Source organism: Anser anser (genome assembly GCF_964211835.1).
Source record: "Anser anser genome assembly, chromosome: 5".
Classification (NCBI taxonomy): domain Eukaryota; kingdom Metazoa; phylum Chordata; class Aves; order Anseriformes; family Anatidae; genus Anser; species Anser anser.
Window position 1 is genome coordinate 38,490,559 of NC_139725.1, and position 12,571 is coordinate 38,503,129.

Sequence of the window (12,571 nt, forward strand, 5' to 3'; positions counted from 1 at the left end):
GTGGGTACTTCTACCCCCAGGACAAGAAATTGCACACTTGCAGTCTGTGTCTCGTTGGGCAGAACTGACTGCTGTCTGGGCACTTACTTCCCTTGTGCAATGGCTCAGTGCTTGTCATGTTCTCCTCCCTGCTGCCACCATGGCAGAAGTCATTACAGAGGTGTAGAAGCAGTGGCAATGTTCATTCACACCTTCAGGCAAGTGCTGGCCACTTGCTGCTCCTCCTGATGAAGTTTTTGGGAAGGGGATACTGCAGCCTTTCAGGCTTCTTTATCATGCATGTGCTCCTCCCATCCATAATCATCCCTTCACATTAAAAATGGGCCTGGGGTGGGCTGTTAGTGGTCACGGTGGTAAAGTTTTAACAGAGATCTTTCCTACTAGGCTTTAGAGTTGATGAGGTAGCCCCTCGTAGTAAAACTGCATTATTTGCTCAATCTCCTGGTTTTTTTTTTTTTTTTTTTTGGTACAGCAGAACTTCATCAGCTGTCCAGCCAGCAGAGAGCAGTGGACAAGGCCTGACTACCTGGAATTTAAAAGAGAAGCAAAGCCCAAAATAAAACCAAGAACCTTTCTGCCAGGTGGCAAGTGAAACCTTAGCAAGTTCTTTTATAGAAATACCTTGCTCTTTCCTTATTGCTTCAATGTATCCTTAGGCTTTTTTCCTTGCCCATGCTTGCATTACTCCAGAGGTGGCTGAGGGGCAGATGAGGATGGTGACAAACACCAGAGGATGGGTGGCTCTGCCAGGCAGGTTCCTTGTGGAGAAACAACACGGTCATCTCCATCTTCAGTGCTAAGGCAAGTGCCAGCTGCATGGGGAATATCTCCTCCGAGCACTGAAAGACTTACTGACAGCAGCCCATTATACAACTGAGCGCAACTGTATGCTTCATGCTGAAAAATAGAAGGAATGACAGCCTTCTGCAAGAATTTCCTTTTTATTGAAGCAAGCAGGAGTCACGTGAGCTGCCAGCTGGCCTGAGGAATGACAGCAGCAGTAACCTGGACAATAAGAGCCAGAGCTCACAATGGAGATTGTCTCTCTCTGGAGAGCGATGCACTTCAGAAAACATATTGTATATACACATGCATGTATCTGAATCGCTTCCCACTGCTAGCAAGTGGCTATGTTTGCACGTGCAGCTGCTAGGCGAAGCATATTACTTCTAAATCCCTACTAGACCGAGGCGTGTTGGTGGCTGTCAGGAGGTAGCTGGTGATACTTTGGATCACTTTGAACTTGATCCTGCTTCCAAAGTCAGTGGTGAAGCTCCGCTCATGCCAAGGGAGCGGGATTAGGAGCGACAGCTCTCCTCCCTCAACGCCTTTCCTTCCACTGCAAGATATTTGCAACCATGCTAGAAGGCTAACCAGGCGAGGGAAGATGCTGTAGGCTGTACTGCTGTTTTCACGTGTGTAGCAGTCCTGAATATCAGCATGGGGCTTTCCTCTTTTATCTCATTGAGATTATCTCATTTTATTCAATCAAGACAATCCCAATTGCCACTTACTCTTTTTTTTTTGTGGCTAAAAGCCACAATGAAGGAGAGGGCTGAAAGCTGGTGTTGGTTCAAACAGACATATTCCATAGCCGCAGTTCACAGCAGATTTTCCAGCTATATCTATTGCAGTAATGGTTTTCAGCTCAGAAGCAGCTCTGTCTCCTTGCAATGAGGGCAAAGCACACCGGGAAGCCATCATTTTAGCAAGGCTGAGAAGCTGAGATCTTCAGCTGGTTGAGGCTTTTCAAATTTCTGCTTATTGTTGATAAGGAGATGTAAAGAGGAAGTGGACATTGTCTTGTTTGACCTGGCTGGGGATCAGTCCGCTTCTCTCAGATTTAAACATGAGCCCTGTATATGTTTAATATCAAAGCCTTTTTGTATTCCACAGCAGTGTGGTAGGTCATTGAAGCTAGAGAAACACAAAGTTAAGGCAGCGTGGTTGAATGTGCTGGTATGAAATCAGCGCAGCACCTAGGAGGTTGACCAAATCCTAACAATTTTAAAAATGATGCATATCACATCAAAAAGGGGAGTAACAGAGGGATGTGTCCTTATTCTGGCTGGTTGTTTCAAAACACAGGCACTGTTTCCCCCCCCCCGGTTTCCACCCCAAGCTCCAACAATACTTTAATATAGGGAAAAAAAGAATCAGTGGTGGTTGGATACCTACATACTCCAGGGATAACTCCAAACCTGCCCAAAGTCAATAATTAGCAGTGTTCCAGTTAGGAGAGCACATTTCCCTTCAGCAGTGCCACACTGTGTCCATGTATTTTCTGATAGTGAACCAGTCCCAGGCTACAGTCCAAAGCTATCACCCTAGAAATGTCACATCTTTTGGGGTCACACAGAACAGTGCAAGAAAAGTTCGGTTTAGCACTGTGATTCTGGCTGGGCTTTCCTTTCTAGATGTATCCAAAGGTGTGTGTGTCCTGCTTGTGGAGCTACACCCTGCACTGCACCTGGCGAGGCGATCTGCATTTCCGAGCCCAGTTGCGCCTTGGTCCTCATCCATTTTCAGTGAAGGTGCCCTTCCACAGAGTGTCACCCAGGCCAATCAGCTCAGGAATGCACAAGGGCGAGTGATGCAGGAGGGGGAAACATGCAACATGAGCAGTAGTGACGCCCATCCCTCCACCTGTCCCCACACAGTGCCATCCCAGGGGATTTTGGGGAGGTCTTCAGGCGTCTTCCTGTACCAAGAGCTCGCTCTACCTGGTAGGGAAGCCCAGGAGATGAGTTTCTACCTTGCCCGCAGGATGTATTTGCCTTTCCGGTCCAGGTTGTTGCTGAAGTGGATGGAGAACCAGAGGAATGAAGTCAGAACCATCCCATAAACCTAAAAGGAAATAAATGAAATAGGCAAATAGTTAAATACTGAACTAATGATGATGCTCCCTCTGCATGAATAAGGGATTATAAGAGTTGCCTGCTAGTCTGCTTGGCACTTCCAAACTTGTTATGTATGAAAATATCAAATTTTTCTTGAAGGAGCTGTTTTACACTAAAATGGTGAACACCAATTCCAACATGAGACAGGGGGGAAAAAAACATGTGGTTAAAGCATCTGATTGGAATTAGCACAGCATGGCTCAAACTCTGTGCTAAAAATATCCAAAAGTGAGAAGAAGCCAGGAAATTCAGACTTCAAACTCCTGCCACAAAACATTCCTCCACGCAAACATACATCTCTCATAATAGCCTTTTGTATAAATAACAGAAAAAAAACTCCATGCTTTGTTTGGAGTAAAAAAAAAAAAAATCAACAAAAATCAAAAGACCACCACGTGCACACTGCGAGGACAATATGCTTCCTTTGTACTGCAGCTTTCTGATGGGTCCATCACCCTGAGCAGTGGTGGCTGGTCACGTATCAAGATTTACACAGGCAGCTTATCAAAGGTGAGGATGCTGGGGGAAGAGTAACGAGGGCTGCAAAGCCCTCTGAAAGCTTGCCTTATTGTGCAAGCTGAGCGCAGCTCGATGAGGGCACATCTGTGCACGTCGCAGCGCTGGCTGGAGGGACAGGGACACGAGAGCAGCTGTACCAGCCACCAGGTTTTCCTTTGCATCCTGCCATCACAATAGCCAACCTTGCAGTGAGACTTCCTATAATGTACACTTCAAAGACTTTATTGCATTATCTGGCTATAGCATCAAGTTACAGGGAAAAAATATAGAAGTGCTCCTACTTTTGTCTGGGTAGTGAAATTTCTTCTACAGCCAAGGAAAATTAGGAAGTGACACCAAATATCCGTATGTGGCTTTGCATTACACATCAGCTACATGTCCCAAAGATTTTCTGAGCAAGAGCTCAGCTGCACTAAAATCCAATGAAGCTTTAATGCTAAAATTCTGTCTGCAAGTACGTAATTCCATCTAAGTAGAAATATACCTCTGCCGTTGCCTGATGGCTTTCCACATTTACTACGAGCAGTACAAAAAAATCTTTGTTCCTCTGGCTTTTCTTGAGATAGGGAAAAATCTTCTAACCTATATCGTGCCGAGGTGGACACAAGCACTGAAAAAATCCCTAAACACACACTGGTTGGGAAAACTAGCCCTGTCTGGGAAGCAGTGTGGAGATATCAGAGCAGACCAAACCTAATTTCATGGTTAAGAAACAAGGCTTGTACTCTTTTCTGGCATGTTTCAATACACATGCAGGGCCTAGTATAGGGGTAATTACAGTGGGTGGACCTAGGAGCAGGCTTGTTTTAATCAGGGGCACTCTCCAGCTCTCAATGAACTGTCCCCACGCAGCCACCGAGCAAGCACCCTCACCGCCTTCTGCAGTACGAGCATGTCCTTTTGTGCAGCATTTCAGGTTTTCCTTCACCAGAGAGGCACTGAGCTGCCTGGCAGATGGAGCTTAGTGGGCCTCCTACCCGCCCTGCAAGCCCTACGCCAGGTGACATCTCCTGTAGCTTGCAGGGGAGGACACGCCGAAAAATCCGCAAGGATTAAATGCAGACACCTCTCCCCATTCCTTGCTGACGTGATGAGTTTGGGGCAGAAAAACTACTCACCAAGACTATTTATTTCCTAATTTCCAAGGTGGAGTCCACCACCACTTGTTTCCCTGCTACTGATCTCCAAAATCATCCCAAACCCTAGCATCCTGGGGCTAATTCAGAATGTGATTCCCCTGCCTCTCAGAGCCAGACACGAGAAGGAATAGGTGCAGTTACCGTGAAGCAGATGGTGATGCCCAGAAGCATGGAGACAAGGTCCATGTGCTTCTTCAGGAAGCCCTGGATCTCTCGTAGGCAGTCCTGGGAAGAGAGAGACACCCCTTGCAGCACAGCAGGAGCTTAGGAGGCATCCGTCCCCCTAATAGCACTTGCTGTGACCCCAAGTAGAAAGAGAGGGATCATAGACAGAATATCCGAGTTGGAAGGGTCCCACAAGGATCATCAAGTCCAACTCCCAGGTCCCCAAAGGACCACCAGGGATGCAACATTGCACTGCAAGACAAACACATGCAGTATATTTTCCATCACTACAACGTGCCTATGATTTTCTTACCATGATGCATTTCGGAGTGTAGAGGATGTGTGCATGCACAGGTAAGTGTGGTCATACACAAATGTTCCCCACCCCAATGGAAAATGGATGGGGTGAAGTGATAAGATGGAAAAGCAGAGTATGCCATAATGCTGCTTGTGTTCCCCAAAGGTACTAGCAAACAGCTCCATACTGCAAGGTGTCACCAGCATTAATATATATGAGCAGTAAGCATGCCAGCAACCCCACTGAAATTCGGTGGGTGCTAGCCAAGAGAGTCATTTCAGAAATGCAAAAGCCTGCCCTTGATTAAGCGATTTGCAGAGCGAGGTAGAAGTGCTCACAGCCCCACAACGTCAGTGCCAGAGCAAATGCACTGCAGCTACCAAATGCTGCAGGTTCCTAACTGCAAGTCACATCCTCACATCCTCCTCCCTGCTAAATTCAAACCATTAGCAGAGGTGAACAAACGCCCACACATGGTGCCCAGGTCTGCTTTCATCTCCCTTCCTCTTCTCTGAGCTGCTGCCTGCCCCCACTTTGAGATTGGTTTTTCCAGGAGGTGGCTGGAAACCAGGGGTTGAGGCATGTTTCTGCATCACAGGGCTGCGTTAGCCTCTGATGTAACACCGATATTTCTGCATAGCTGTAGCAACATAGTTTTGTTTTACCTAGGGACAACGTATGGTATGACACTTGCAGCTTCAGCTACGCCAGCTGATTTGGTTACTTCTGTAGAAAAAAGCATACAAGAGATTTGCTCGGAGTATGAAGACTGCATTACACCTTCACTGCATACACAGTCCAGTACTGGTGACTTTTCCATGACTTCACTGGAATGCTGCACAGGAGAGGAATCCAGTCTACACTGTGCAGCTACTGCTGGACAACATTATCCTGCTTTATGAGTTTCTCCTTTTAAGTTTTAATACCTGACTAATGCCCACAGAAGAGGGAAATAGAGTCATTGTGTGCACCTTCAACATTTGCTGTTAGCAGAACACTTTTTAGGTCTCAGAAACTAGCACCACACAGACAAGCCCGATAGCTTTTTGAGGTCAGACACATGCCTGTGGTATCGCATCATCTCCACACAGGTAGAAGATACAGAGAAGGCTGGAGAGAAGCAACAGGCTGCAAAAACAAGCATTTTGGAGGCTTTCTCGGGCTGCAAAGCAAACTGCACCTAGAGATACCTTCCCGTTTCTGGTTAAAACAAAAAAAGAAATAAAAAACAACCTAACCTACAGGAACCAAACCACAAAAAGGCCATAACTCTGGCTTAAGTCTTAAAAAACAGTAAGATTTTAAGCAGCCAGTGAGTAGTATCACAGTGATGCTGGTGGGGTAGAAGAAGCTTTGTGCTTACCTGTCTGGCAGCCTGTGCCTGACCAGGAGGACACGTCTTGTGCTCAACGGCAGCTGTGTCCCCAAATGGGGAGTGCTTCCCACAGCACAGGAACTGGAAGAGAGGGACAGGGCTTCATGGAAGGAAAGGAACAAAGTAGGTAGGCATGCAATCGATAATTGCTGTGATGGAAGTTAAACTCCGGGAAAAATAAAAAAATAAAAACAACAAGGACCGTTTCTCCATCAATTAAAGCGGCTAAAATAAGCATGTGGTGAAGATGGGTGGTTCTCCTTGCCAAGGGTGGCTTTGGACATGCTGTTCCACAACTCTGCAGCAAGCACTGATGCTCCTGGTCATGGCTTTAAGGCCACTGCTGTCATAGTAATGAGAAACATTTGCCCTTTTCAGCGTTTTGAGATGCCTGGATGAAAGCAGCTTTGGAAAGCGCTTATTACAACAAATCAAGAAAACAGAGGGAGCTGTAGGGGAGAAGCCTGGAAACAAGTGAGCAGACCTGACCTTCCCACCCAGCCCTGCTGCAGGCCACAAGCTCACTGCCCAAGCAGGTCCAGCTGCAGGAGGAGATGCACAGCAAAGGGCTGGCTGAGACAGGCAATATGTACCAGCTATGGCACGAAAACTTTGAAGATTTTGTACCAGAGAGATGCTCAGGTAGGTGGCCCTTGGATAATCCAGGTGGGAAGGGGAAGGGGAAAGACTTCATAGCTGGCTGGAGCCTCTGCTTCCCAAGATAAAACAGTTTTACAGCATTTGCAAAGCATAGCCAGGCACCAGCCACAGCTTGCTGAAACCAAAGGTAAGATGCTCCAGGGCAAGGCTGTCTGTGAAGGCTGGAAGATAGCTTACTGCTTCGTGGATGGCAGTCAGCTCGTGCCTCCTGAAGCTGGAGATGTTCCTCCTCACCTCCTCGTACACAAGGTCGTACACGTCCATCATGCTGTCTTCCACCTGCGATAGAAGCAGATGTCTGTATAGGTCTCTCCCAGGTATATAGTGAGACAAGTCATGCAGCTACTGAACCGCTGCCACATAGCAGCAGCTGCTGTACGACCCACCACGCACCAAGGGGCACCCACAACACGGCGAGTCCCACCATGAGCTGTGATGCTGTAAGGGTACCACTTTCTGCTACATGTCACGTCAAGGTCTCACCTGCTGATGGCTGGAGCTTCTGGCCAGTTTGGGAGTCAGTGTCAAAGAAGAACAGGGGTGCCTATGACCTATGTGCCTCCAAGTCCCCTCATGTCCTGCCAGGCAGGGATGACACCACCTCCTTGTTCTGACAAGGGACTGCGAGGACAAGTATTGAGTATGCTCAAATACAAAGGCAAGAGCTCCTCAGATGGGTAGTGTCATCCCAGTGACAGAGGATTTCCTCCAAACTGAGCCAGAAGAAGTAACGGGGTGACTCAGCGGTGAATCAAATCCTAAATATTTACTAAAAGTGTGAGAACTCGCAGCTTGACAAATCCCAGCCCACTCCTGCTTGGGTTTCAATGGAAAAATACGACAATTACATTTAGTGCCTGGAGTAAAAAAAAAAAAAAAAAAAAAATTAAAAACCAAACACAACAAAACACCTATTTCTTCCATTCATTTTCCCTTGCTTCCATATCTACGTTAATTTGAGTGGGTCTGAAGGCAATGCTTGGCTTTCAGAGCAGAAAGTCAATCTGCTCTGAAAGTCATCAGAGTGGAGTGGGTGGCTGCATGGGGAGGAATGAGGGCTCTTGGAGCAAAGCCACCACTCAGAGAGGCTTTTCAGTTAAGTCTTAAGGGGCTGCACTAGAAATTACTCTAGGGAAAAAAATTACAGCACCACATGCCAGCCCCTGAACATCTCGGAGTGAAAGCAGGGCTGTTTGAGGTGATTTATAGCCATTACTGCAATATTGTTCTGTCCCACCTAGTTGTCCAAAAGGAAATGACTGACAAAGAAGGGGAGAGAAGGAGGCTGAGGAAATTACGAGATTACTTGCATCAGACTCAGCTCCATGTCACCAGGGATAAATTTTAAGCACCATGTCCTTAGGAGATATTCCAAAGCTATTGACAGGAATAGCAATGGGGAGGGTTGGAGGTTTCTAAACATGACCACGCACCTGCATGTCCACCAGAGCTAGCATAATCCCACCATCAGATCTGGGGTTGCTTAAACTGCAGCAAAGCCTCCATCCCTTGGAATGCTTGGCAACCAGATGGTGAGGCAGGAGCAATCCAGTGTCCTTAATGAGAGAGCTCCAGTGATTGGCAGGGCACAGAGACGCTGAGCCAAGGTCCATCAGACCTTAATGTCAAGGTCCACACCACTGAGCTGTCCCACACGGGTGGGGAGGAAGGGCAGGCACCGGAGTAAAATGAGATTACTGGTGGATGTGTGCACCATCCTGCTTCTGAGCAAATCTTAAACCCCAATAAAAAGCAAAACATCTAAACTTTTCTAACTTCTGGTGGGCCATGAAGCAGCTTTCCAGCAGCAGCAATTAAATAAACGGATTCAGTAAAAAAGTTTCCATTTCCACTGAAGAACTGGATTGAGAATAATGAAAAATAATAATATTTCAGCCTCCTCTTCTGGCCTTGTGTTGCTGAGGAAGGAACAGGAGCCGAGCAGCCTGCTTCTTAACCCACAAGGTTATCAGCTGCTTATGAATATCCCAACTCCCATCTAGGTTGCAGGAATACAACTACTCTGTGTTATAACTACATACACACAGATCAAGGGAAGTTAACAGTGCTACATGTGCAATTTTGCCTTTTCATATTTACTATTACCCCCAGACGCTGAGTTTCCCCTTAAGAGGCCTACATTTGGATTTTATTTACTTTTTTTTCTTTCCCCAAGAGGGTTCAAGTGACTTGATAGCACAGGTTCAAACAATCACAAGATTAGGCTCCTGCTTGCCCTAATCTCTCACATGGATTTATCTTTGGACAAGGGTCTCTGAAACAGCAAACAGCTTTTGAAAGCAATCCATAAGTTTAACATCAAAAGTTTGCTGAGACCTGAGCCAGGAAACGTTGGGACATGTAATTTTAAGCCCTCTGCCTTGGCTGGGCATATTCCCCAAAACCTCACAAAAATACTCCTTTGGCTGCAGCAAGCATTGGGCCAGGTCTGGCCACTTTACAACTGTACTCAACTTAAACCGCAGGTAAGATGAGACTTCACCCAGTGATATTTCAACTGCAAAGACCACTGCAGACTCCAGGCCCTCGTTACTACTAATAGCAACAGGAGAGCTGGGGAGGGACTCTTTGTTAGGGAGTGTAGCGATAGGTCAAGGGGGAACGGCTTTCAACTAAAAAAGGGTAGATTTGGGTTAGATATAAGGAAGAAGTTATTTACTCAGGGTGGTGAGGCCCTGGCGCAGGCTGCCTGGAGAAGCTGTGAAGGCCCCATCCCTAAAGGTGCCCAAGGCCAGGCTGGATGGGGCTGGGGGCAGCCTGGGCTGGTGGGAGGTATCCTGCCCACGGCAGGGGGTTGGAATTAGATGATTTTTAAGGTCCCTTCCAACCCAAACCGTTCTGTGATTGTACACAGTGTCTGCTGTAAATAGCACGTACTCTCCCCTGCAGTATCTGTGCGGTGAGCGGTGCAGCTGCGCACAGTACTTCACAGAAAGCAATCTGATAAAAGCCATTCCCAAAGAGACTTCTTATTTTAGGAGCCCCACAATGATGCCAAGCGTTTTCACCAAGGCTGTTTGAAGGAAGGGAGGCAATGGGAGAGGATTGAAGGAACAAGATTCCCATAAAAAAACTATGGCAGAAAACTATTCCTACCCTAAGAAACAACAAGGGAGGAATCCGCCAGCAGACACTGTTCACAGTCGCCTCAACTACAGCAGTGGTGGTGATGATGATGAGGGAAGTGTAATCTCCAGACACATTAAGACTACTGGAGACTTAAATTACACAGTGTTTCTGAGCTCACTTAGGAACTGGGTTCTTCGTTATTTACTGATTTTTCATTTTCCCAAGCAGCCTCCAAGAAGTTAAAGCACAAAGGATTAAATGGAAAATGTTTTATAGCAATAATTTCCTTTTAGGATGTGTGTCTAGGCAAGCCTGAGAGTACAATTTGCTGATTAGTTGTTCTCAGCACTTCTATCTAGCAATTACATCTAGCATTTATATCCAGCTATTATCTGAATACACTATTCAGATCATAGTAAGGGAACATCAAAGTAAAAAGCTTTTTTTTTTTTTTTTTAAAGTGATTTGACTGGAGTTCCTCTGCATCATCTTCCTGATTTTTGCTAGAAACATTTGATTCTGGAGGGGAAAGTTGCTGTCTTCAAGCAACATAGAAATTTGTTTGCAAAGATTATTGCAGAGAGCTTTCCAGTTTAAATATTTCAGTGGTGGATGTAAAGTCCTAAATCTCCGTATATCAGGGGCTGTTCCTTTTGTGCAGGAAACTGTGCCATGGAGCATATGAGGGGGCTGGTTTAACAAGAGGAGACAGCAAAAGGTTGCAGTAATGAGCCATCATCCTAGCAACTTTTCTGCCCGAGATGGGGTTATATTTGTGCTCAGAGCTGCAGCCAAGCTCTGAAACACCAGCCATGCATGGAAGCATCTACCCAGGCCAAAAGGGCATGCAGCCTCATGCATGCCTAATGATGTAACAAAAATTAAAAACTGAAAGCATAAGAGAGTCACCAGATGGTTTCATGACCTAGCATTTTGTAAAAGGGCTTATTTTGTTCACGACACACAAATTCATCCCTAAAGTTTCCTGGGAGCTGGGATGTAGCACAGTGAAGAACTCGAGTACTTCTTTGCTCCGTACCAAATCGCCGTCCTCAATAGATTCCCATCGCACACTCCACTGAAGGGCAACTTTCAGTCCATCACCTCAGAATAACTGCTTTTCTTTCCCCCCGTTTCTTGCACCAGGTGTTGGAGGAAAAAAAAATAATCAGGGTGCTTTTTCTCCCATTTAAGCAACCGGATGCTTATTAAATTTGAGTGGTTATGCTGAAACTGTCAATAATGCGTTAAGAAAGCCACAGCTGTGCCTCATCCCTTAACTCAGGCAGCAGTTTGCATGTGATGGATGGATAGATGGATGGATGCAGCTGCAGAAGAGAAAATCTGTCTGGGCTTCTCCTTGAGAAGTCTTATGCCCCCACTACACATTAGCACCACGATGGCCACATGGATTTTCCTGTTCCCAGTGACATGCTGCTGATTTTTTGCATGGTTCAAAACTAGTTAGCATGCACACTGGGACCTGTTGCTGGAGGGGTATTTCTGGGCAAAGGTCTCCCTTGGAAGGAGAATGTACCTCCAGTGCTCATCAGTAAGAAAAAACAACAGGGAAAGCTGAAGATGGAGCATCAGCTGAACTTTGGCTTGACAAAAACCTCCAGGTTAAGTGGTATGGAGGTCACACCTTACAGTAATTCTTTTCCTGGAAGAAGCTTGGCAAAATGTTCCAGCTCTAAATTAGTCAAATAATTGCTGTCTCCCATTTCTGTCTGCATTCCTTAATGAAACATTCATTTAGGGGTGATAGAGTTAGTGGATACAACAAATGGAAAAACACCACTGAGATTGATGTGGCTGACTCCAAGTGATTTAATAGAATAGCATTTTTCACTTAAAGTAAAAGAAAGAAGGAATTTTGAGATTGTTCATCATCTTCTAAATCCTTTATGCCCCCCAAGAAGCAGAATTTATGATTGCAAGAAGGCATTTACTCTGTTGAAACCACTACTGTTCTTGCCCTTGGCTATTAGAAACTAAAATAAATTTCACTTGTTTCCTCCAAGAGAGAAATTCACGATTTTGCCTCGTTATTCACCAAAGAGACTTTTTTCCCCTGTAACTGTACTTGGAATGGATACGTGTGACAAGGAGATCAGTATCCAGATCTGATCCCTTTGCAAGCAAGAGATGTCAATGAACGCCCCTCTATATATACACTTCTCTAACAGCATGTCAGCTCCCTTCCTCACCTCTGCTTCAGGCTTCCTCGAGCCAGTCAATCCCAGCTGCAGAAATCCTGCCGGCACTAGAAAGCAGAGCAGACTTGGAGCCCCCGCCTCCAAAACCTGCATAAGATCAGAAGGTGCTGCTCCCCTCTGATGTCGGCAGTCACTGGAGACCACTGATGCAAAGAGAGCAGGGAGATCCAAATGAGACTTTTAGCCGAGTCATTTTCATGTTTTCT

General features: G+C 46.1%; 1 protein-coding gene across 10 annotated transcripts in view; it reads right to left on the reverse strand.

Moving 5' to 3' along the window:
• Positions 1-926: 926 nt before the first annotated feature.
• The window catches only part of TSPAN32 (tetraspanin 32), a 31,320-nt gene continuing 19,675 nt past the window's right edge, over positions 927-12,571 (reverse strand). For 7 of the 10 annotated variants that reach the window (XM_083838823.1, XM_083838827.1, XM_083838826.1 and 4 more), the window contains 4 exons: positions 7,234-7,335; positions 6,385-6,477; positions 4,700-4,783; positions 927-2,847 (listed from right to left, as the gene is read on the reverse strand). In XM_083838823.1, coding sequence (XP_083694949.1) covers positions 2,752-2,847; positions 4,700-4,783; positions 6,385-6,477; positions 7,234-7,335 — 375 coding nt within the window. In that variant the 3' untranslated portion in view covers positions 927-2,751. Of the gene's footprint in view, positions 2,848-4,699; positions 4,784-5,686; positions 5,748-6,384; positions 6,478-7,233; positions 7,336-12,356; positions 12,509-12,571 lie in introns of those variants that run through there. The other 3 variants (XM_083838828.1, XM_083838820.1, XR_014585270.1) reach the window with 2 other exon arrangements.